The sequence below is a fragment of the Toxorhynchites rutilus genome, chromosome 2, assembly GCF_029784135.1.
Source record: "Toxorhynchites rutilus septentrionalis strain SRP chromosome 2, ASM2978413v1, whole genome shotgun sequence".
Classification (NCBI taxonomy): Eukaryota; Metazoa; Arthropoda; class Insecta; order Diptera; family Culicidae; genus Toxorhynchites; species Toxorhynchites rutilus.
In genome coordinates, this window is record NC_073745.1 from 105,832,339 (window position 1) to 105,859,019 (window position 26,681).

Here is a 26,681-nt window from a genome sequence, read left to right on the forward strand (position 1 = left end):
GATGCAATGCTTTTCTAAATGAATGATATAGATTAGGAACAAAACGTTCACATCCGGACAGCAAAGACCAGGGCTAGGCTACCTTGTCCGGAGTGACGGTGTTCTATTGCTGGAACTTCTCAAGCTTACCAAACTTGTTGTCAAGATTGAGACTGTTACGGTTCTTGTCTCGCAGTGCCTCGTCAAGGAATAGATCCTCCAAACAGCGCCGGCTAAGGTGATCTTCCGACGAACTGAGATGGCCCAAATTTTCCTTGAAGTCCATCCTGGAGGCGAACGGTGCGCTTTCCCTAGATTGAACGGTCTTTTTATGAGTGGTGTCTTCCAGTGGTCGATAAAGTGCCCCGGACACGCAAACATGCAGCATACAACCACCTGACAGATGGAAGAAATCTTTAAAGTATCGTTCTTTTAGACATTCTCATCCACCTTTACCGAGAATAAGTATTGTGCCATGAAACCCAAACGAGTGTATCAATCGTTCGATTAGCGTGGGGAATATAAAGCTGCCGGCCGCCGTTCCGGAAATAGTGATCCCATTCGCCAGTGCTCGTCGCTTTTCAAAGTACTGGGACACGATGACAATCCCCGGGGTGGTTGATAATCCTCCTCCAATACCAGTCAGTATACCGAAGGTAAATAGCAAGTGGATTAGACTGGTAGCAAAGTAGCTCAGTGTGAGCCCCAATCCACAGAAGATACCACCAATGATAACGACGATACGACAAGAGAAACGTTGACATAGAGCACTAGACACCGGAGCTAAAGCTAAGCATAAAGCGGACAAGATAGCTGGTATCCACGAGGCCGTGGTTGCCGAGGAGTTAGGGAAATTCTCCATGATTTCCACATACAGCACGCCGTATGATTTGACCAATCCAGCTACCCAAAATTGCACCGAAAAGGCTCCGAATACAATAATCCATCCGTAACCACCATCTGGCGGCCCCTCGTCATCGTCGTCGCTGCTCGTTGCAATGCATACCTTCTTTCTCCTTCTCAGTTGAAGCTTCTCCCTACAATTGCAAAATAGAACAGTAAATCAAAGTGTATCCCTAGTAGAAAGTTAATAGCACGTACTTCTTGCTTTTATTAATCTCTCGGGATTTCGCAATCAACGGCCTTGCAGTAAGACTGGAAACAGTCAACAGATTCTCGTTGTCATCTTCATCCAATTCAGCAGAAAGCTGGGTATCAACTGAAAAAAAAGCATATTGATACAAATCGAAATTTCTAAGCCGCCAGATCAGAAAAGAACTCACCGTTGTTTGGTTTACTTGCGTGGTAGTACGTGTCGAACGCCAAAGATGATGGCCGTAGCAAGGTATCTTTTCGCTCGTCTCTGGCATCAGTAGCGGAATGGAACGAGTTAATGATCGTGTCCACGCCGGCCGCTCCTGGATACGAATCTCGCTGCCTATCCAGAATCGTTTCCATCCCGATTGGATCGGGGATAGATGTGGCACCTGGTTCGGGACCACCGACGCCGCCGCTAACCGTGGCAACCACCGGGGCTGACTGAATTGAGAACAGAGAGCCACTGTTATCGCATTCTGCCAGCAGAGCCGCATTAAGTGGTGCCCGGCAGTGATCAGGAATCGAGGGATGGTACACAACGTGGAGGAACTTGTTCTCATACTTTGGCTGTATCTCAATATCATCAGATATGAGGCTCTGAGGTCTGACAGGTTTATCGAGACAGACCTGCGATGCCTGTGAACGAAATGGATGTTAGTTCTTCTTATAGCAAACTGGAATACCACTGCATAGATTGAAGGGTGCTACGATCAAACTTTGGTTGACCTAAACTTCTATCTTTTTCAATCGGACATTTACCCGAACAACAATCATTTTGTAAGTGTGTGCGCGCAGAATTATTCTCTGCAGTTATCAAAAAGGTGTACAAACAAGAGAAGCGACGCATAAAACTTACTTCTCGCACGTATAAGGGTGCTCATACACTGTTTGACCGAAGCCAAATATTTGACTCTTTTCGACAGATACTATTTGATCAACGTGTACTGATAAAATATATTCGACACAAAACACGACGAGCAAATATTCTATTATTGGATGCCTAAAATTTTTTTTTCGTCCTGTTCGCCAATCCTGTTGGTACATGGTTAGGTTACCTTAAATATTTCAGTCGAACTTTTTCCATGTATGATGTTTGACATTGTTTGCCAATCATCATTAAAGAATGGCAAACAAAATAGTATTTGTACTTTGTACAAATTAAACTTCATCTGTCAAAAAATGTCAAATATTTGACCTCCGGACAAACAGTGTACGACTACCTTAATTAGCGTAATCGTTAACCCATTAACGACCAGGTGACAAAAATTATTTTTTTTAACGAACGCCATTGATGTAATTTTTGGAATTATTTCCGCTTTCCGGGAAATGACAAAAAAAAACGATAAATCGCCAAACAAAACATTGGCTAAAACCTACATTTTTGTTCCTGTAGGAGGTCTAATTCAATGGGTTTTTTCCTACATAACAATGTGTGTTCTTTTATTAAAGTAATACTGTAGAAAAGTTCATAATTTTTTTACATTTTATTAGGTTCTTTTTTGTTAGGTTATGTACATAACCTATACTTTTCGCACATAGTTGCTTTAAACCGAATTTATTGTCCAATAAATTTATACAAAATTAAATGAAACTGATAGCTAATAAACTAAGCTATCATTTGGTGCCAAAACCTTATCATAAGCTAGCTTTCCAAAGCCATGAAAAATTATCTAAGTTGCTGTTCGATTTTTCGAACGCTTGGCCTAAAATGGGTTAAAAGTGGCCCCAATAACTGTCCTAACGTGATAAAACTTCGGGGAATTTTAGTTGACGGTCAGGAAGTCTGGATCGGGAAAAAGCAGCAGCGATGAAAAGAAGAGTGGTAAGCGCTTTTAAGAGCAACCCCATTATATCCCTTTAAGATGTCGCATACAAGCTGGTAGTGTCGTCTGAATATAGAACACGACATATTAAAAATGGTGCCATTCAGACATTTATTGAATTTTTTTTCAAAATTTCACTGAATCAAGCTAAAAGTGTATATAATCACAGTAGGCATTGGATGTCAAGATAAGTTCCTTTGTTTACATGATGGTTTCGTGGGAGAAAGCGCGTCATGATTCGATCCTGCTCGTTAAAAACGAAAATCTTGGTTTTTCCGCTGGAGAGTAAGCAAATTTCCGAAATTCACGGTGTCTGACGTTTTGCAACGGTTTGAAAAGTAATGGAAGATTTCTCCAGGAGGATAATCTTTCTTGGGTGAAATTCCGGCCAAAAACAAAAATAAACAAAGCCCGAGTTACGAAAACGTGTGTTTCTTTGATCGAAGAAGCCTTTGACAAATAGTGACTTATTCGCATGTGAAATCGCATTTTTAAATTATATGTTATAACCCTATTCAGAATTTAAAACTATGATATTTATAGGAAATTCTTGTTCTGAACTATTTTTTTTGTTATCGAAATGATTAACTTGAAGTATTACCTCCTAGTTTTTTCAGAAAATACAAGAAACAGAGAGCCGCGACAATTGCTAAATTATCTGCAATGTAGGTTCATGCGTATAGATTCAGATTGATTGTTAAAAAGAATGCAATAGAAATATCACAAATGATCCAATAATCATGAGGGGAAAAATGGTACTTTTTCGTTTCCTGACGTATTCCATTGCTGCATCGGGGATTGGCTATACCTTCAAAGGCTACTCAATGAATTTGTTCACTGGTGTCGCAAGAACAAATTTGTTATTAGTGTCGCTAAATGCCATGTAATGACTTTTCATCGATCCAAGTACCCGATCGTTTTTGATTATCACATCGTTGAGAGTGTTCTTGAGAGATTATATGCAGTGATAGATCTTGGCGTAATGCTGAATTCTAAACTTTCCTTCAATTCACATTATACTTCGATCATCTCCGACAAACCGACAACTTGGCTTCCTTTTCAAGATTTCCAAAGATAACAAGAATCCACATTGCAAAAGCATTGTATTGCTCTCTCGTTCGCCCGATCCTGGAAAATGCATCTGCTGTTTGGGCTCCAAATGATGTCATATGGAATCATAGAATTGAACGTGTGCAAAAGAGGTTCGTGCGGCTTGTGCTCAGGAATCTACATTGGCGTGATCCATCGAACCTACCGGCTTATCCTGACAGATGTCGCTTGCTTGAACTCGAAACAATTGATCGGACACGAAAGATCCAACAAGGGACGATTCTAGTTAAACTACTCAATGGTGACGTCGACTGCTCTTATCTACTATCGATTTTGGACTTTCGAGCCTCGGGTAGGATGCTGAGATATCGATCCCTGATGCAGCCAGGATTTCATCGTACTTTGTATAGACACAACCAACCTGTTTGTGCAATAATCCGCATGTTTTCGTCTGATGAACCAGTGTTTGAATTTGAAATGTCCACGTCACAATTTGTTAGTAGTATAAGGAGACTGAATGTGTTTTAAATCGTGATACGAGGGTCGTTCAAAAAATAAGTTTCAGTTTTTGTAATCTACGTTTTATTTTCTATTTTTGTACATAATAGCCGTAACGTTCGAGACATTTTTCATAGCGTAGCACGAGATTTTCTATTCCGCGCGCGAAGTGCGTAGCGTCCAATTTTTTGAAGTACGATGAAACTGCGTCACGAATTTCTTCAGTGTTATCGAATCGTTGACCGCCGAACGCCTGTTTCATCACCGGGAATAAGTGATAGTCGCTAGGGGCGAGGTCTGGGGAGTAAGGAGGATGCTCGAACACAGTCCATTTGAATTTTTTCAACTGCTCTTGAGCTACGCGGGCAGAATGGGACCGCGCATTATTGTGGATGAGGAACACTCCTTTCGTCAATAAACCTGGCCTTTTCTTAACCCTCCTGTACTCGCGTGCAAAAACATAACACGTATACTCGCGCGTGGTGTCACAGACCGAAAATTTAACTTCTCTGTAATGTTGCCATTATGTATTTTTCAGGCTTTATTGGCATTTATTTGAAGGAGAGGGTATGATTGAATGAAAAAACTCCAAAAAATATGTTTTCTTCATCTTTATTTTGTTTTAATAGTCATCTAATTCAGCCTCCTCAAAACAGAGTAATGTTTGATACTCCATCACAAATAACGAAATTTGAATTTTTCACTGTTATAAATTAAAAGTAAGCAACTGAATATAATTCATGGAAGTATAAAGAGCTATAAAACAACATAAAAACGTATTAATCGATTGTGGTTTCATTGGAGTAGGAGTCAGAACATAGCATAACTGCATGCTCGAAACAAACATATTTATTACATTTCATGCAGTTGTTGCGTATTTTTCGGGTCTTTTATCAAAGAGAAGAATGTATAACGACCTTCCAGATAATTACCAGATGATAAAGGTCCTGGAATATAAAGTTTGCATATTTCTAATATTCTTTATCTCTGTATTCTTGGTAAACTAAGCATTAATGCCTGTTTTAGATGGGGCATGAAAAGATGATATAAAAGGATTTCTAGGAACTTCCTTTTCTTTTCCTTGTTTTCTTGTCGTTATTGTCCATTATAAAAAAATATCCCCGAAACTGTAACTGTTAAAAATTAGCATAAGCTACCGATTAGTTTATAGTTTACTGTTTACAATTATTCCACAAGTGAATTTCTTTTACAAGTGTGTATATGTATGACAGCCCCTCTAACATCGAGTAAACCGCGAGTAATCGGTCGAAACCTACTAAACATAGATTTAAGTTGAAATTCTGTAAAAACAAATCATGAATTAGTGGCTCCGCAAAGCTCATGCGATTGACCCACTCAAAAAAAATATGTATGACCATTATATTTAGCGAATAACTATACGAAAATCAAACATTTATATTTTTCCTTTGAACGTATGAATCTAACGACGAATAGTTAATATATGGATCCGTTCAATCCAGTTACAAAAGTGACTGAAATCAAATAAGAATAGTCCGGTAATGATCTTATGCATTATATGCAATAAATATTCCACGCCACTAACAATAATTTATACATTTCATTTAACAATATTCTAGAATATGGAAAAAAGCACTTGTCCAAAAAAGTTACTCCTATACTCGCGTCGGTGTGTCAGACCGAAAGTGCTAAAAAAGTGGCGCACGTCCCCATTGTACCAACACATGCGATACGCTAAACGATGACGAACGACGAATAACGAAGCTAGAGAGAATCGCAAAGTCGTAGTGTTGATATTTTTTGAGAAATTGACGAATTATTGATTTCTCGGTCTGACAGACCAATGCGCGAGTATAGGAGTGTTAATCGCGGTTCATAATCGGTTCAAAACTTCATAATAATAGTAGATTACGAAAATCACCTTGTTTTCTGTCCTAACTTTATTTTTTCGCGATTTGAACTATTTTTGTCAGATGAATTAAATAATAACAAAGAATAAAGAAAAAAGAATATGATTTATAAGTCAGTGTCAATCAATATGTTGTTTAAAAAGTTTAGGAAGGAATGGCCCGTGCGCTATTTTCATAGGTTTGAGAAACCTAAGAGTGAAGCGTGCTTTGTTCATCAAACAACCAGCAGTAACCGTGAGACTTAGGGTGGGTTTAGACTAGTGATATATTCATGTGAAGAAATATGATGAGATTTATAGAAATCGCATCAACCGTTTACACTAGCGTGAACTTCTATAATGAATATATTCATATTTTCGGTGAATTTATTCACCTAAAGTAGTACTGCATCCAACTTTAGTGATTTCTCACCAGTGAGAAATTCACAAGCGTTTACATATGCTGAATTTATTCAAGTTATATATACCTCGAATAAGTGTATCATATTTATTCTCACCCGTTTACACCTATTTTCACGTGAATAAATCCATCTATAGCTATAGATCTCCCTAATGTAAACCCGCCATTACACGTTGGATGACCGGAAAAGATCCAGCAGAAGAAGTTCAACAAGGAATGAGCGAGTGACTAAGTTCGTCATGGAGCGAATTCGACGAAAATCACAATGCTCTTTACGTAAAATGGCCACTGATTTCAATGTTTTGAATTCGACAAGGCACAATGTGCTCAAACATGACCTGAAATGCTTTTACGAAACGTAAAGTTCATGGAGTTTCGGAAGCTTCGAAGAAGATGCGCTTTGGAAGAACAACTCTCCTACTGTTACGGCACGGTGGACAAAATTTTGTCTTTTAAGATGGGATGTTATTTGTCTTGCGCAACAATCTCACATTGTCTGAAAAGACAGGTTGTGGATTTGCATCTCGATCAATATCCCAGTGAGAGAAATATTCCACGGCAAATTATCACTAGTTTTCGTTGGGAAAAGTGTTAAAATTAACATACTATATAGGGTTGGGGAAAAAGAAATGTCGAATTTCTGATCGAAATTTGACGCTTAATTGAACATACTTAAAATTATCCAATTTAAGTCGAATATGCAACATTTTGTTCGCAAACTTGTTGCCATTTAGAAGGCAACTTCATTACACCCCCCCCCTTACAAAACCCCCCTACTTATTTGCAAAAAACTCAGACAGCCAGTTTTTGCAAGCCTCCTTTGAGGCCAACTTAGTATCAACAAGAGCATTTTGCATGGACCAGAAGAGATGATAATCACTTGGAGCCAGGTCCGGACTATATCATTCCTATTGATCATTTCTGGCCGCTTCTGGTCAATCGCCTGCTTCAAATGGTCAAGCTGCTCATAGTAGAGAACCGAATTGAGGGTCTGGCCATAATTGAGCAGCTCATAGTGGATAATTCCCTTCCAATCCCACCAAACACACAGCAAAACATTCCTGGCCGTCAATCCGGGCTTGGCGATGGTTTGGGCCGGCTCACCGCGCTTCGACCACGACTTTTTTCGCTTTAGGTTGTCGTACGTGATCCACTTTTCATCACCAGTCACCACTTCTTGAATGGCGTTAACGTTCCCTGTGGAACTTTTGCCGTCTCAACGTATGCATTAACTAGCGTCATTTATTAAGTATTAATTGAGTTGAGATGTCTTAAGCCAAATAACACGCCTTGAATGTATTCCGAGGGGCAAGCTCTTGAATACGCGTGACCACAGTGCAAGTCGAAGGAAATTTCTTTGACGAAAAATCCCCCGGCCAGAACGGGAATCGAACCCGAACACCCGGCATGATAATGTGAGACGCTAACCACTTGACCACGGGTGCATCACCAGTCACCATCTTCTTCAAAAATGGGTCGAATTCGTTGAGACTGAGACTGAGACTTGAGACTGAACAGGAAAATCACAACACTATCAAAACGACACTTGTAGCACAGAATTTCGTCTTTAGATAGCCGTATAGTATTATCCGATGTGATAAGTACAACACAAGATATGTTTAAGTGTTGCCATATATTGATAATATACGACATTTTTTTTCCCCAACCCTATATTATAATGTTTTGCCGAAGCCAAGCATGAAAAGATTGTACGGAAATGATCATTACGTTTTTTAAAAGAACAAAGTGTCTTCTCATACTGCAAATCTGGTTCAGAATTGATGTCCGGAAAATTTGACTGAATTTTCGGTCAAAGATGAATGGCATTCTAGTTCACCAGATCTAAACCCTTTGGATTACTTCGTATGATCATACTTCCTGTCGAGAATAGACGAGCAAAAGGTGTCTACTTTGGGTCAGTTCAAGCTTATGATACTCCGAATTCGCGACCAAATGCCGATGGAATTCGTGTTTGCCGTAGGCTACGGGCAGGGTTGCAAACTATAATTTTCAAAAATCAGGATAAACGAAAATAAAAATCAGGAAGAAATCAGGATAGCGCATATTGGGTTGTCCGGAACGTTCGTGTCGATTTTTGGGAAAACAAAAGCATTATTTTTATAGAAAGACATGCATTTATTCAATTCTATATGTTCAATTTTGTTTCACAATCTCTCGCAACGCAGCTCAAAAATTCTCCAGAATATGTTTGCTTACTCGTCGGAAACCGTTTAAGGTATTGTTTATGCTGGCCTTATAGTCCATACAAATAAAACGCAATTTTCTGCATTACACGAGAATTAATCAATCAAATGATACCAGATTAGGTATTTAGGTTTTAGGGTGCAATAAATGTTTCTATGATGGTTAGACACTCCTCCCCCCTCTCTAAGGGGGGCTACCATACAAACGAAATACAAACTTTTGCATAACTCGAGAACTAATCATGCACAATTTGGGATGTGAGGATTTTAGGGTATGAGAAATGTTTCTATGATGGTATGACATCCCTCCCTTCTCTGGAATGGAGAGGGGTCCCATAAAAATATTACACATATTTCAACCAAAAATATTCCAACTAAACATGACAATAGAAAATTTTCGGAAAACTTTGAAGGAGAAAGGGAGAAATACAAAAATTGATCTTTGTTCGAAACTGGAAATGGATTTTAATGATGAAACGCACTACCATATCTTCTTCTATCTATTTTGGGCGGGACGAAGTTTGCCGGATCAGCTAGTAAATTATTAATTTACTTTTCCGTATCGAATATATATTCTACGGAATAGAGAAACACGTTTTTTCGCAAATGGTGATAAGTATCAAACAAAAACTGTATCGGGTAATAATTTATATTATAATATATCATATTTTAATTTTAAAATATGAAGAATTATAAACAAATGGTTAAATAAGAGTTAGGACTACGTGTTTTGAGCATTCAAGAAAAATCAAGTAATTATTTCCATAAAAAATATAACGATTTTGAACTGCTTTCATACGTGCTCATCTGATAGAGTATCTGAATCGTTTGTTTGCGAAACCCCATAAACGTCATTTTTGTCTCAATTGACTTCTTGGCAGATTTTGTGTTCATTATGAACACAAAATTGAATTGAATCACTTCAAAACTACTAAATATACAGCTGATTTCTCAATTTTTTGAGAAACCCCTTTAAGTCCACCTACTATGAAGCGTTATATTTTGAGCCTAACCTGTTATATTGATGGATAAGTGGTCCCAAATAATATGTTTTGGGTCTAATAATCGAACCTCATACCAACAAATTGGGAGACCAGGCCAAAATTGGAGAAATACAGTTTTTTATGGTTTTCTCGCAAGTGCGTCATATGAACTTATGGGGTTTCTCATACAAACGATCCATCTTTTTTCCCACCAAATTCTAGCATTGGTAGATGGCGACAGAGTATCTGCGAAAACGTAAATCGCTTTGAAATAGAACAATTATAAACAAAAGAATTAAACATTATACAAGTGCGGACCGGCGAGCTTTTTATGAAGATTGTCGTTTCCAACCAATTTATGACAGTTGTCATTCCTAACCATTACGGATTAATATTCATTCAGATAAAGTGAAAACTTCATTTGAAACTGATCAAAAAGGTGAAAGGTAAAAGGTGATGTTATTCCGAAACACATGCTGTAAATGATCAACATAATATTACCTTACACCTTTCATTCAAAACAATATCTATTAGAATCTGAATATCTTATGTAAAGTAAACGAAGCTTGAATTGAAAAAGTGTGTCTTTTCCGTGGTATCCTTTTTTGACGTAGGACTACGTCTTACATTAAGGGTGCCAAATCAGAAAACAGGTCACGTTTTTATGAAATAAAGTTAACGTTAATAACTATTTTTGCTACGAACGGATTTAAACGATTTGCATACCAATCGAATTGGAATTTTTTAAAGATTTGTTTGATATGTTATACATTACAATTTCATAGTCTGTATATGGTTTAAATTGATGAAAATTGGAAGCATTCCCATTTTCCCATACATTTGTTCTGTCTATTTGTGTGCTTTCCCGAACAGAGCTGTCAATAACGGGTAACTTATACAGCCGCCAGAATAGAAACAACGAAGAGGGATATAGAAAAGAGAATATTTGCGAAGTAAACTTCACCCTTGCATAGTAAGTAAGCTGTCGCTAGCGTATAAGTATTGCATCTCCTCTGAAAAATAGAAAAAAGATTGCGTAGTCCTACGTTCTAAGCGGTCGTGTCTTGGATACAACCCCTCGGTTTTTGCTTTTATTACTTTACAATTTGGCAGAGCTCAACAAATAACATGTACGAAACTTGCCATTGCCCATTGATTCTATTCGGTTTATTTTTAACAAGTCCAATCGATTTCATGGCCTCTGGTTGAGTATTACTCCAGTTTCGATCTACACCGAAATGACCGAAAATAGCAACGTAATCGACGAAGTTAAAATAGGCTTCTGCAAAACTGTGTCACTCGTTTCGTTCCTAGAGAATTTACTCGTTATGAAGTTCACCATTATTCCGGAGGATGCATCAGACTTGATTCAGATGTTTCGTCCTTGAGGACGTTTGGCATATCATTGTATGACGGAGGTATGGCCGTTATTATTAAACCTCGTTTTTCGCTTGTTTTCGCGTTGTGTTGAAGCTTTTTAGCTTCCAAAGTTTTGCTGTTTCCGTTTATGTATGAACATTGGTTGATGGGCAGTCGTTTCTAAAGGTGGTCATACACTGTTTGTCCGGAGGTCAACTATTTGACACGTATTGGCAGATAAAGTTTGGTTTGAAATTTGTACAAACACTTTTTTGTTTACCATTCTTTAATATCATCATTGGCAAACAATGTCAAACATCGAGCATGGAAAAAATTTGACTGTAATATTTAAGATAACATAATCAAATGTATCCCGCGACCGGAAGGTTTTTCGCAGGTAAGCGGATGGCTTAAGCGCCCTCGGAAGAGGGGAGTCTCCCACGAGGGAGACCAACCGCCATGTTTTTGCTTTGCCCGGCTATGAGACACCCAACACCTGAGGGCGGGTTTGTCCTTTCTCTCCAAACCTCGGTTTGCTCCGCGTCTTGCACCCGCGCCTAGAGGGACAAGCGACACCGTTTGTCCGCGTTCCACAATTTCAGCAACACAGGCGCTTCGGCTGTTTCCAATGAACACCGTTTATGCCAAATTTCTCATCATTGGACCTATGCAATGATGTCAAACCCCACCTTGAAGTTTCGAAGAACGAGGTAGGGGGGTTGGTAAAATTGTTCGCAACAGAAGAGGAGCCTCAACCCTGGACTCGTGACCTATCTGAAAACTTAATCGGGTTTTTAGACTACGCCACTGGCCAGTAAATTGCACAAAATCTCGTCTACTTTAAAATACACTTATCGCGCAACATTTATTCAATGAACATAAATATTCTTCACAGAACTCTACTCTCAAATTTATATAATTCATATCTACAGCCAGGGCCAAAAATCTTCGAAGGTGAAAAATGAAGACCGACTCTACTCTCAGTAGCTTCGCTTCAACTAGAACTGCTTCGGCAGTCGCTCATAACAAAAAGTGACTTGACTAGAAAATTAATTGACTAGCGTTGACTAGCGAGGATGACTGGTGAACTAGTCCAGTCAGTGGTTATTTTCACTGACTCGACTAATGAATACAAATCTGCCTCTTCAGTCAACTGACTTCAATCCACATATCTACTCCCCTAGAAACGAAATTTATACCCACGTACGCCCATATAAAGAGGAACGAAAACATGATTTCTGATGCATAAAAAAGAAGCTACCCCTTCAATGGACGGTTTATTGTCTACCCATCGTGAACTCAAATAACGAACTTAAACATTTATCAAGTATACTATGAAGGTCCTCGCGTTAGTATTAGTAAATAGCGTGTAAAATAGCACACACACACTGCACGCTATTTTATACGTGTGAGTAATTCTCGTGTACAATACAAAAGAATCTAGCTAACCTGTAGCGTATGTCAAACCACGTTGAACTCAAACATCGATGCATGCACACGTACATGGGAGAGAGGAAGAGAGGAACGAATTCGTTTTGGGGGAAGTCACTTCAAAAATTTGACTGGGAAGAATGAAATGATATAGTCGAGTCGGAAGAGAGGATAGCGACTAAACGCCAAACTGACTGTTTAGTCGTTTTGGCGGAGAAACTACGTGAAGAAGCCAAAAGTCATTACTAACAGAATATGGATATAGTCAGTCAGATAGTCAGCTGACTATCCTCAGTTGACTATGACTATGCAAAGCCCTGTCTACAGCATTTACAACAAATATACATCTAACGAAAAATATTTTTTACAAATTCTTTTTATTTATTCATTATGGGTTTCAAACCTCGGACCCATTGATTCAAGCCCTACTCTACGCTTCGATTTCGTGTGGCACTGTTGTGTGGCGAGGTTAGTTGCGTGTGTTTTTTATCTTTGGTTTTTAACCCTACATGCGCATGTTATTTAGCATAACATAAGTTTTGTACTGCACTGTACTGTAGACAGGTTCGGCAAACAGACCGAAAAAATATTTTAGGCATCCAATAATTGAATATTTGCTTGTTGTGTTTTGTGTCGATCAGTACACGTTGATCAAATTCTATCTGTCAAAACGAGTCAAGTACTTGGTCAAAATAGTCGGTCAAACAGTATATGAGCACCCTAAGTCTTAATATCGACAACGTTATTTGATGTATTTCGTTTTATACATTCAAGATCATCACAATATGAAAAGATGTTCTGAATGAAAGAATCAAAACTATGAAACAGTTAAATTTTTAATTAGTTGAATTTATTGTTTGTTTTATGAAAATATCGGTTCATGTGTAAGTAAATATGTTCTCTATTGTGACCATGTCTTCCCGATTAGCTCTCAGGAGCCAGAGATCCCCGAACTGGGTCTGGGTAGTTGGAGGGGCTTCGCGATCAAAATGAAAAGTATATTCTCACCATTTTTTGGATTAATTTGAATAATTTACTCGGCGTCTCCTTTATTTGACGATATCGGAGTGGGACTGCTGAGAGGGGTTTATGGCCATCCTGGCCAGAGGGTTATCGCTGTCATCTAACGTTTAGGTGTAGTGGTAGTAGGGGAAGGTTGGGTAAGACGCACACCTTAAGGAAAAATGACTGAAACATGCATGTTTAATGCACACTCCGTAGTTTTTTTGCATCCACCATGGAGCCATATATGTTTATCTCGCAATCATTTGTACTAAACCTACTACAAATAGAAAAACAAAACAGAATATTGAAAATGATAAACGCGTATAAAATCCACCTTTCTGAAACAGGCGGGGTAAGGTTGCCATACGTGTGTCCAAAATGAACCACAACAACAAGTCAAAATCCACCACAACAAACGCACCAATTCATACTAACCTCAATTCTGTATCATTTGTAATAAATATTATGGTATTATTCATAAATTTCCAAAATGTTTTCCCCTGAATGCGTGACACGATTTGTGCATGACTTTTACAAAAATTTCCTACTTTCCATAGAAAAATTTTTCGATTGAGAAGCACAAAAATTATCATTTAGGATTAAATAATTTGTAAAACGTGCTGTGGAAACGGGTAAGTTGTGGATTAAAAATATTAAATGAAGATACAGTGAAATATTATTTATTGATTATTCTTGCACATTTTATAATTTCACCAACGGATGTAATAATGGAGTTTAGATACACATGTCGCATGTGATACCAACAGGGTTATTTGAACATTCAGCATGATACCAATTATCGCAACGAATACAGAGCATCCAGCCCTCACCGTTTCCTGTAGCACTGAAAAGTGTTCCACAGTAATAGCATAAAGTATCTTCCCTTTTTGTTTTGAGTCACTGATTTACGGGCCCGGTTTTTCCGCTGACTGCCCTTGTCCTTAATTTGTTTTATTTCCTTAGATGCGCTCTTATTTAACAGTTTTTTGCGGTAAGGTGATGATGTTAATTCCTCACAATGCTCCTTTTTCATCTGTCGGTTTGCTTTCTTATTTCGCTTGTTTGGCTGTTGAACTGTTGAAAGAATATCACAGTTTTTTACAATACACATACACAACGGATCATGTATTGGTGTTTCGCCAGCTGCAGTATGACTCGCTGAGGTTATCCTATGGGTCAAGACTGTTCCATTGTCGGTCACACTGTAGTAGATGGTTGGATCCAACAGAAGCACTTCCGGGTCGTACATTGGAATATCGGTGAGCTCCAAAAATGACTCTTTATCAGTGATCGTTGAATCAACTATATAAGTTTCATCTTTTTTCGCCCTGGAGTTGATAGACCAGAATCCGTCAGATGTATCATAGAATTATTCGATAGTGGACTCTCTTATTGAGATACTTTGGTCAGTTAACTCAATTGTTTTGATTTCAAAACCAGTTGTTGAATCCTGATGTACAAGGAAATTCGATTCGTTATGAAAGTTTTCAGCATCATTGTTGTTCAAGTGATCAGCTGCTGCGAAGTCATTGTCCGAAAATACACGACGGTTCATTGGATATATCCCGGTGGCTCGGAATCCACTCTGCGCGGTGGAAATGGAACTACTCGCGGTGAACGCCTCATTTATCAAAGCCGCCACATTGTATATGGTAACTATCTTCCCTGGATTCAGCTTCTAAAATCTGTTGACGGCCTTAGTGTAGTTTGCCTTGAGCGGACCCATAAAGGCAACGTCTAATGGTTGCAGTTTATGTGACGTATGTGGAGGGATAGTTACGATACGGACGTAATTTTGTCTCGCCTTTTCAATCATATACAAATTTTTCGTATGGCTTGAGTGTCCGTCAAGGATCAAAAGTACAGGCGCATCACGTGTTGGTCGCACGAAGGATAGAAAATGATCAAACCATTTAGAACACGTTTTTGATGTACTCCATCCGCTTTCATTGCATGCAAAAATTGATTCCGGAGGAGCTCCCATCTTCAGTGCCTCATTCAAACGCTGACGGGGAAATATAAGCATCGGAGGAAGAAACTGTCCACTCGCTGACATAGCCATTATAGCAGTAGTGGTAACACTTTTCTCACCGGATGATTTTCCAGGAACCTGCCGTACACCTTTTTCAGCCAACACTTTTATACCCCTGGTAGGAACCTGAAAGCATTAAGTTTAGTCACATCAAAAAACTCAATTTCACTTGCAGTTGCCTCACCGTACTAAATCCCGTTTCATCAGCGTTCCAAATTCTGCTCGGAGGAAATTCATTGTTCTCATGGACATTCCGAAGAAGATCGAAAAAATCATTTACACTGACTCTGTTGAAACATTTCAGACGAGCTATGGATGTTGGCTCTGGCTTCCGAACTGACAATTCCGGATGTCGTTTCAAGAAATGATAAAGCCAATCGCGTCCAGCCAGCTCAGTTTTATGACAAAAAGGATGCTTAATACGCTTTCGCTCGGCCTGCTGGTAGGCAATATTTCTGATGTCATAACGGGTCAGTCCGCATCCGATTCTGCTCACTTCCACAATATGTTCAACAAGTTCTTGTTCCTGAGCGCTATCAAAAACAGGAGAAAAACTTCCATGAGGCGGAAGCTGTAACTTTGATCCGCTAGCTTTGATGTATCGTGACAGTGTTCTACGAGGAATCTGATACGCCTTCGAAGCATATCTTCTAGAAAACCCTCGTTTCACTGCGCTTACCGCTTTAGATAAATCCTCTGCCGTCCAAGATCGCCGAGTGGTTTTCCGGATATATTTTCGAGCCATGTTGGTTGTCGAACTGACTGCACAGATGAATTTCACTTCTATACTTTTGTTTACATATAGCGCCGACCAGTGCTGGCAGATTTTCAGATTTCATATTTATCAGTTTGTTTTATGGATTGAAGATTTTAATTAATCTTTATAATTTAAGTGTTTTAGCATTGTAACAACGTAGTTTATTGAAATTTTTTGGACATACAGCAAGAATATGGGTGAAAAAAATAATATTGATTTTTTAGATATCATCTTTGTAGAAAAAAAGTCTGAGAGTTTTTTCTAAAATGATTTGGTCACACTGACAATGAGTAAGCAAGACAGTAAGCTCGTTTTCCTTCACCGTAGAGGGGCGATTTGTCCGATTTTGGTTTGTTTGAGAAAAAATTATTTTATCGTGAAAATTGAACTTTAAACATTCGTTTATTCATATTTAATGAAAAGTCCTGTTCATTTTTGAGGAGGTAATGAAGTTTGCCAATTAAAGCTAATGCTGAAATGCTCGAAAAACCTTACGGCAGAAGCGGCAAAAGTTGCATGAAATGAAGCAGTTTTTTATATATTACAATTTCATGAAATTAGAAGAGAGTTTCTGCGCTACAGTACATTTAATTATATTAACAATAAAAAATGAACCTACCATCACAGGAAAATCCTATCTGGTACTCCGTTTTCCATAGTTATCATTGTGGCGCGTTTTATCATCAGGGTGCGACTTACCCATAGTTCCCCTACACGAGGCCGAATGATTTGCCGGTCAACCGGAAGATCGACGTAAATCTTTGTCCAAACTTCTCAACCGAACTTTTGGACAAACGTCCGTCATCCAGAACGGCTCTGTTCTCATGGCGGATTTTTCCTCGAGCCTTTTCTTCATAATTTTGTTTGTGCTATAGCGTCCATTTTCTATCCTCTCGAAGGAAAGCTGATTGTCAATCCTCTACCTCGGTCGGGACTCAACGTGTGAAATGAACGACACTTGTATCCAAAATATTTTCATTATTATTTTAAATAACATGAACACACTGTTTGAAATTGCCCGCACTTGTTGTCGAAAATTTAATTGTCCCAGAAGTTTATATTTATAAATTTTATAATTCTCTTCAGCATTGTCAAATTTTAGCTGTTGCTTTGTTAGTAACATTGTATTTGTCTCGCCTATGCAGAGCGAATTTTGAATATTCCGTTTTTATGCTGTCAAAACTAGCAGAAATACGTTACTTATTGCAGCGAGAATGGTTCTAGAAGAACGTAGATTAAAAGTAGGGGGGATGAACCTGAATCATTGGGCGAATAAATTCTCCAGATCTCGTTCGATGTACGCGAGATGACCCACCTCAAGCAGTTAATATTATCTGTCCGAATCGTGATCGATGGCTTCAAATTGAACAGGCATTGTAGGTTAATACTAATCCATAGCATCTGTGGGTGAAATGAAGTAGAATTGGAAGAGAAGCCTACCATGAGATGTGCTCCTCAACGACGGAAATCCAAACAAAAACGAGGCTATATGTCGTGACAGGATATCCATCAAGCTTATTTTGTTAGCTCATTTCTTCTGAGAGCATACACCACCGAGATTGTGTTTTTGAGGTATTTTGGTCCCCATTTCAACACTGAAATGACTTGAAATCTTTGACTTTTCAGGTTCAACTCCATCCTAACGTAGAATAAAAAAACGAAAGCAGGGAATTGAGGGCGAAGTTGTGCATATTTGCAACAAAGTGCATATGAAACTGCCCGAGGAAAGGGTGAAAATTGATGGACAAAATCAGACATTGATGAATGGATTAATATTGGATTGTGTTGAGTTCATAAATTTTCACATACAGAGGGCTTTTGTAGAGGCATAAAATATTAAGTTTGAATGCAACACAACCATGGTTTCAATTGCTATGAATTTAGCTTAATTTGAAAGATGATTCTTTGTCCTTTATATTTGAATGTATCTATTGGCATAAGGGCATCTCAAAGGGAGAGGTTTAATTTTCGATCACTTTTTGCAGCAATAGAGCAATCACTGATATACGATGACGTGGTGAATGTTGTTTTCAAGGCATCAATCGTATGCAGCTTATCGGCGTAGACCAGAGACATCCCGTAGTCCAACAAAAAATAGTTCAATGGTGTTAAATCGCATGATCTTGGAGGTCAATTCACGAGTCCATCTCGGGAAACTATTCGTTCGTTGGACGTTTCTTTTATTAAATCGATTGAGGTATGCATGGTACGGCACACTTGCACCGTTTGAATGAAACTAAAGCTTCTCATAACCCGGTAGAGTCACCATTAACTGATACGTTCTTTTGCAAAAAATAGCGTCAAACAGTGACTTCCAATGGACTTTCGACAATGGAAGATTCTCATCACTTCAAATGTGGCGTATTCATTTAACCAAAAATCGGCTTCACAGTTGAATGAAAATTTCTTGTGAAGAGCGCGATTTAACCCAAACCAAGATTTCCAATGCGAGAGAACTAAAGGAACAAGCTTAAATAATGAGATATCGATTTGAACAGATCATATGAAAAATAAAAATGACCAAACCTCTTCTGCTTCATCATCTGATCAGTTCACATGACTAACCTTGAAAAGAAAATACGATTCATGTTACTCCGACCCCCGCTCTTGGAACAAGATTATTTTACCGTAAAGGAAACCGATGAATCACTCTGATTCAACAAATTGATTTTATTTTACTGCGGAGGACAAGGTTATAAAACAAATTGCCAACTTTAAACTGTGGACCTTCACCTGAACTTTTCGCCCCATCTCTTAGAAATATGGAAGAAATCCACCTTATTGACATTATCCCAATGTTCTTGACAGTTTTTTGCTCGTTGTCGAATCAGTCGTTTGGGTGAAACGATAAAACATTCCATCAGTGCCGTGTAGTGAATGTTTGTACGCAAAACGAGCGGTTTGTGGAATGCTTTCGAGACATTTCGACAATTGATTACGCAATTGCACCACGAGCAAGCGACAACAATGTTCAGTGGGATAATTTTCCTTCTCTTCTGCCACTATGGTGGAAAATTAATTTTTCCTAGCTAACGACTGAATAACCTTCGTGAGCGGCGGATAATTGTCAGACTTCTTTCGCCACCCACAAAGGTCAAACTTTTTCTTTCTGCCTTGCGATTGTGGATGACGTGAACTGGAAGCGGATGATGTGATATTGGAAAAGCGATGTTCTTTTTTTTTAATTATACGAGAACATTCTGATCAAAAATGGAGAATCAGACCGATTTAAAAAATGGTACACTCTGAACGTAATGCAGCATAATTTATAAAAAATTCTACTCATAAGCAATATATGTCAGCGTTTATCAGATGTCCTGATTTTTTCGGAGCCTGACTGAAGACAAATGTTCTTATCATCCCTTTTAGGTAGCACTCTAGGTTTCTCGCTTACTAATTAAACAACAAACTTGAATAATGAATCGAGATTTATCACTCTGATTCAGAACTAGTTTGTCCTTTCCTAATATAAGTCGTATAAAATTATTCTCCTTATTTTTCTGAAGTCGGTAATTATCATCTCTATAGAAAACTTATTAAAACTTAAATAAAATGAATGAACAAATTTAATAAACCCGTTGATCAATATAGGTCTATTCATTCAATGTAAAGAATCCTTATTTCATTTTCTTCACTAATTCGACTATAGACTTTTCAACAATTCTTCTCTTGTGCATTTCAATCAGGCAAAATATAATTACAAATCAGCGATGGAATTAATGTTTGATGATTACGGTCACGAACTGGCGTCGCATGACAATTGAATGAATTGGTTGGCAATAATTTACTACTGGTAACAATTTAACTCATCCTTTGCCTGTTAGTTTACCTGTTTAGAGTACATCTGATTATGCCTAACAAACTATTCCGCAATAACAAAGCGTCTCGGTTCATGAAGATCCTGTCGTGGTATTGAAATGAACTTTCACCACAAACCGCCAACAAAACTAAATACAATACAATAAGACACGCTATGCTTATAAGACTCCATTACCTTCTAGGTAACTGTGGTTTTTTGGATATTGTTTGTTTTATTTCTCCTTGTGGTGACATGGAAAAATGACAAAATATAGCGTGTCTCAAAACTAATTTTTATTGTTCTAGTTTTTGTTTTACGAGTTGACCATTGCAATCATTAGCTCGTGTCGTTTATTCATCCTCAAGGGATGACAAACGTTTTCATTCTCTTGCTCGTGCACAAACCACTTCTCAATATTGGTATTGATGCGCCTCCCCCCAGACATCCGTGGGAGCGCTTGGTTTCTCTGCCTGTAGCATAGCAAGTTTACCACCATGGATGATGAGTGATACTAGCAGCTTTAAAAAAATCTCATATAACTGGTGGGAATTGCAAACTACTTTTGAATGTTTTATCGATCAAACGGAAACGAAAATAGCAACTCGAGCAAATTTTTAGCTCGTTATGTTCATTGATTGAACGGTTTGTACGCTGTCCAGACAATATTGGTTCATATCAATGGAGAGACATTTTTTGTAGGCAGAATATTCGGATCCTCCAAGCAAGGCAAGCAAACAGGAAACTTCAAATTAAGAAAAAAACGCTTCGCCGATTAAAATGCCCTACATTTTAACTTTGTGCTTACTTTCGCATAAACAAGAAAACAATGTATACGATATGTGTTATTTCCCAAACGAAATCTCGTTTATACACTAATTGAAACGACTCAAGATAGTGTAGAAGTTACTTTTTGAAATAAACAAGAGGGTTTAAAAATACCAAAATGGCATTCTAGTGCAAGGTCCATACAGAGATATCAAGCAATTAGCAGTCAGAAGCAGAAGGTAAATTTAATCCTCCCATAACTTTCCTTTTTTCTTGACAAGAAACTGGTCAAGGTGTTTTTTATGCTACTCATAAGGTCGTGGTTCGAAATCGCTTAAAGGAATTCAGCAGGGAACTGAATAAATGATAATCTGGAGAGACATTATTTGGTTAATAGATAGATAAAATAAAAAAACTTAATAGCATGATAATGAAGAGACGTGAGGTCTGCCCGTGTCCTGATGAAACATGACGTCTTTCTTATTGGCTCATTCTGAACGTTTGTCCCTGGTCATTGCCTTTAATTCGTCAGTCGCGGGCAGTACTTGTTGGAATTTATCGACATGTTGCTTGGTAGAATCTTATGATACGGAATTCCTTTCCAATCCCAGTGAACTCAGAATATTACTTCCTCCGGGAGAAAACAGTTTTTGGGATAGTTAATGTTGGTTAATTTCCTGGATTTTCCAAGATTTCCGCCCAAGATTTTTGTAAATTATTCACTTTTCACGCTTCCAAACGACGTGTTTCCGATGACAATTCATCGAAATGTAAACATCCTTAATTCCTAATGCGAAACTGGTCGAGATCGTGGTAAAAAGAGTTGCACAAGGAGAATGGACTGCCGAGAACTGTTCAGAGTGTTCCTTGGGCAAATTCACTGACTCAGTTGAATCGCGGAGAACTATTGCGAACTGTATGTAAATTGTTTAGAAACATGTATCTTTCGACGGTAAAAATTTCACGTTGATCCGTTTAGTTTTGAAAAAGTTGTGCAAGATGGGAGCCGAGAGAAGAAATTTAATTTTGGACACCCATTTGGGCAGTTCTATTCTAGTTCCTACGTCTATTTTAGATATATGTGATTTTTTTCAGAATTTTTAGAGCGTTTTTTTGCGCGGTACAAAAAAAAATATTTTCAGGCATTTCGAGATTTTGAAAAAAAAATACTATTTTGAGACCCACTTTTGCTGCAATTTTTATTTAAAGGCGTTCGTTTGTGTTGTTTTTTTCACATGTAGCGTAATTTTTTCCTGGATTTTCAAGAGAATTGCGCGAAAAAAAAATGTTTTGGCCTTTGGGCAAATTTTATTTAATTTTATTTTGCTGTGCTGCTCTTATATTTATTTAAATTTTGTTTTTTATATGTCTGAATGCTGTCGTTATATTTAGAGCATTGCGTTTTACAAAGATTTTTTTCTCGCATCTTAAAATATATGTGATTAACTTTACATTGAATAGAGCTCTGTGAGAAAAAATAAAGTCCTTGTGGAAAGATCATTCGGATTAATGAGAAGAACACTTTGAAAAATTCAATTTATTATAATTTTTTATTTTAATCTTACAATTGAAAACCACGAATACAATAAAATAATCGATTTCAAGAAAATAAAAATAATACTGCAGACGATGAAGAAAATTATTTTTGTGTCTCGCAATGCTCTCAAAAATTCAGGAAAAAATTCCGTCACATGTAGAAACACAACACACAGCGAACGCATTGAAATAAAAATTAGCGCAGAAATGGGTCTCAAAGTCATATTTTTTTTCAAAACTTCGAAATGCCAGAAAATATATAAATTTTTTTTGTACCGCGTATTTAATTTTTTTTATTATAAGATTTTTTGATCAAAAAATGCTTGAAGATATTTATCGATACATCTTAGTAAGATGTACTCTCAATATTTTTCCTTATTTTTGTCTTAAAGCTATTGAGAATGGCGTGAAAAAAACGAAAAAGTACGTTTTTCACCATAGACCCTATGTTAAACCATAGGGGTTAGGGGGTTAGGGGTTCCGTCAAAATTTCTTGTTTGATATCCTATACAATATTTGCCATACAGCTGGTGATTTGGTTTGGGGGAACTTTTTACTCCCTTACCCGACCAAGCCCTTTGGCATGTTTCATTTCTAAGAACACGGAACATGAATAAATAACGAGATGAGAATATTGTTGCAATGAAAATCGAATAGACAGCATAACCTTCTGGGCGTGAATATTCCGCGTGGCCGTCGATGTTGATGCATGGCCCGGGTATCTATACGTTGCCCGACGTTTAGGATTGTCATAATGGACCCCACTTTTCATCGCCAGTAACGATTCGATGCAAAAAAAAACTTTCTTTTAATCCGTTGGAGCAATTGTTTGCAAGTGAAAAAACGGCGTTCGACGTCTCGTGGCTTCAATTCATACGCACCTAATGTCCTTTCTTTCGGATCATTCCCATTGCTTTTAAACGATCGGATATGATTTGCTAAGATCCTCTAAGTGTATCTGCAAGTTCTTGTTGCGTTTGTGACGGATGTTGATCGAGTAAAGCCTCCAGTTCTTCATCTTCAAACTTTTTTGGCGGTCCGGAACGTTCTTCGTCCTCCAAGTGAAAATCACCACTTTGAAACCGTGCAAACCACGTCTGACACGTTCGTCATAAACTTCCACTAAAGTGCGATGGCTTTCCCAGGCTTTTTTTCTTCATATTGAAATAATAAAGTAACAAAAAAATTCGACATATTCGAAGGGACAAAAAACTATGTTGTTTACGCTTCAACGCGCAATGACAGTAGCTTTCCAACGAATGTCTGGAAATTTGATTCATTGGAATAATAATCAAGTTACGGCATCTGTTGTAAAACCGAAGAAACTTACCGCTATACCTTTTTTTTTTATCTTCGCTTATTTTTCGTCGGCCTATTTCCGCCACTTTAGTGCCAATCACCGACATCAGGGAGGCGACTCCACCTGTTCCTACCTATCAGACTCAACAACTCATGAGCCGGGCCAACTTCTTTTACTTCCGCTCCGAAGGAAGACGTAACCAGAGATTTTTCGCCTCAGAAAATCCCAACGACGCCAGCTGGGATTGAACCCAGGCCGATCGGATTGTGAGGCTGTTACGCTAACCATACAACCACTGGCGCCGTCCTCGACCGCTATACCTAATAGATTATTTTTTCACAGAAACTAACTAGAAATTTAGTTCGTATCGCAAAAACTACATGAACTCAGAGGCTATGAGTTCATGCACATTTTGAAAGTCTGATTGAATAATCCATAGTTTTTTTTCCCGTGAAAAGAAAAAATTCTCTGAATAGAAAGAATCTTTCTATGAGATTTTTTTACGTGTATGTTGCCAATTGAAGTCTGGGGAACCGACTACACAGCGGGCGACGGCATAAAAATGCTGGCCAAATAAATAAATAAATAAATGAATATCCTAAAATTAGTTCTAGATGCATGCAGAAAATTTACACCTATTCTTGGTATTTTGGTGTGGATAACTAAACATCTCCGCCACGCTCTATTTTTTATATATAATTTTATATATAATAATTTATATATAATTTTGGTAATTGTTCAAATAGCTAATTATAGCGAATGTTATAAAAAATCAATTTATAAGTTGATGCATGCACTGAATAATGATATCAATTGTGAAGAACTCTGATATCAATTGACGCTTATTTTGTTCAGAACATATAAGGAGGTGTATTTTATTTGCCCAAAATTTTGGACGAAGTACCCATTGTCATGATAGGGAAGCATTTTCTTCATTTCAACATACCAACACACCGTGTGTTAAGTGGTGGTGGTATGGTGTCCAATTCGCTACTTCTACTATGCACGTTGTCGTTGTTTGAAGTAAAACACAAGAGAAAATTGTACACCATGTTTGAACATTATGTGAAACATCAGGATCAAACGACGTATATCCAAACGTACTACGAATACAAACATGTCACATTTTCAAACATAGGTACGAAAAAATCATTTTTGTGTGCAAACACAATACTGCGAAAACAGCGTGAACATGTTGATCTCGTACGCAGTGTTTTATATAAAACACGGAAGACTGCTTCTAACCATTGTTTCCGGCACAAATCCGTAAAAAAATAATGATCTATCGGAATCGAATCATCAACCATCAATTAGCCCAAAAACACTTCCAAATTCACACAAGCTTTCCTCAGTTAACTATTTATTAACCAAATCCCAACAATTCTAAGTGTTTGTATTATGTTAAAACACGTTTTAATAATAATCAATAATCAGTGCAAAGTGTTGCATTTTAAAATTAACAATATCAAACAATATAACATAAAACGTAAATGGTGGTATACTATCTATATTTTTTAGATTTGCTTAATAAACTATATTCAATCATCTTTCTGGTCGTTACTACCTGCTATGTTCCAAATCTTTTCGAATCAGTTTCAATTTTTTTTACTTCCATGTTTGGTTATATTGTAATTCTTGCCCAGTTCATCACGAAACAAATCAGATTTCCTGTCTCCCTAATACACATAGACAATTTGTGTCACTAATTTGATAAATACAAAAATAGCGTTCATTCGAATCTACGATGTTTTAATCAGCAAAGAAACACAAAAAAACAAAAGCGTAAACAGTCGTTTACATGTGCATGTAAAATGAATATTTTTTAAGAACCAACCGACAATTATGATACATATGTAACAAGCTAAAGGTTGGCGAGTCACGAAAGTCGAGAAACTGTTTTTGTGTTATTTCGCACATTGTGTGGTCCGTTAATTCAACGTGTCCTGCGGAAGTTATGTGTGGTGTAACCGAAGCCGCACAAGGCATATTTAAGACGAATACTCGCCTTATGCTAGTGTTACCATTGCCGTCAATGCTGATAGAAAATGTGCTAAAAAAGATTGTGAAACAATGATGATCACTGGTCGGTTGTATTTTGCTGAAACATATAAACAACAATGGGTCAAAGGGGATTTTTCAAGAAATGCCGAATAAATTTGTTTATCCCATTAAAATCCGGAAAACAGGAAAGGTAAAACTACCGATTAGCGTGCAGACGATTGATAGGAGATGCTTTGTCATTTTTATGAATAGGCTATGATGTCATCTAATCGCTTTAACGGAAAATATGATTCTTTTGGAAGAGCTATATCACCACAATAATTATAATTCTGATGTGGAACTCAGCAGACGTAAACTGTATGAAAATAATTCAAAGCCACAGTAAGAAAGACACACCAGCGTTCAGAATTCTCATATATAGACTGAGGTAATTGAATGATGGAATATAATATGAGAGTATAATATCTAGAAAATTAATAATCTTCGTATTACTGAACGATAGCATGAGATGCTGACTATCGAGTCATGGGTATTATTTATTGCTTCCAATATAGTAAAACGAAAGTATGGGACGTTTCTTATCTTCTCATACCACAACATTGCTGCAATGCTACATCAACTTCGTCAGGTCAACATAACGCCACTCTGTCGCTGCTTTTGGTGCAGTTTTTATATACTCCTGACAGGAACTCATACCAGCATTAGCCTTCATGCTGCCACGGGTTGTGCATATGCTCCCACATAAACCCAGTATGTTTTCCAGTGGCGTAAAA

At 37.8% G+C, this 26,681-nt stretch overlaps 1 protein-coding gene across 1 annotated transcript in view; it reads right to left on the bottom strand.

Moving 5' to 3' along the window:
• Positions 1 to 26,681, bottom strand: part of LOC129764973 (uncharacterized) — a 70,874-nt gene that overhangs the window by 36,555 nt on the left and 7,638 nt on the right. The window contains exons 2-5 of the mRNA XM_055764675.1: positions 1,263 to 1,713; positions 1,081 to 1,198; positions 436 to 1,016; positions 130 to 375 (exon numbers count right to left, since the gene is read on the bottom strand). Coding sequence (XP_055620650.1) covers positions 130 to 375; positions 436 to 1,016; positions 1,081 to 1,198; positions 1,263 to 1,713 — 1,396 coding nt within the window. The remainder of the gene's footprint in view (positions 1 to 129; positions 376 to 435; positions 1,017 to 1,080; positions 1,199 to 1,262; positions 1,714 to 26,681) is intronic.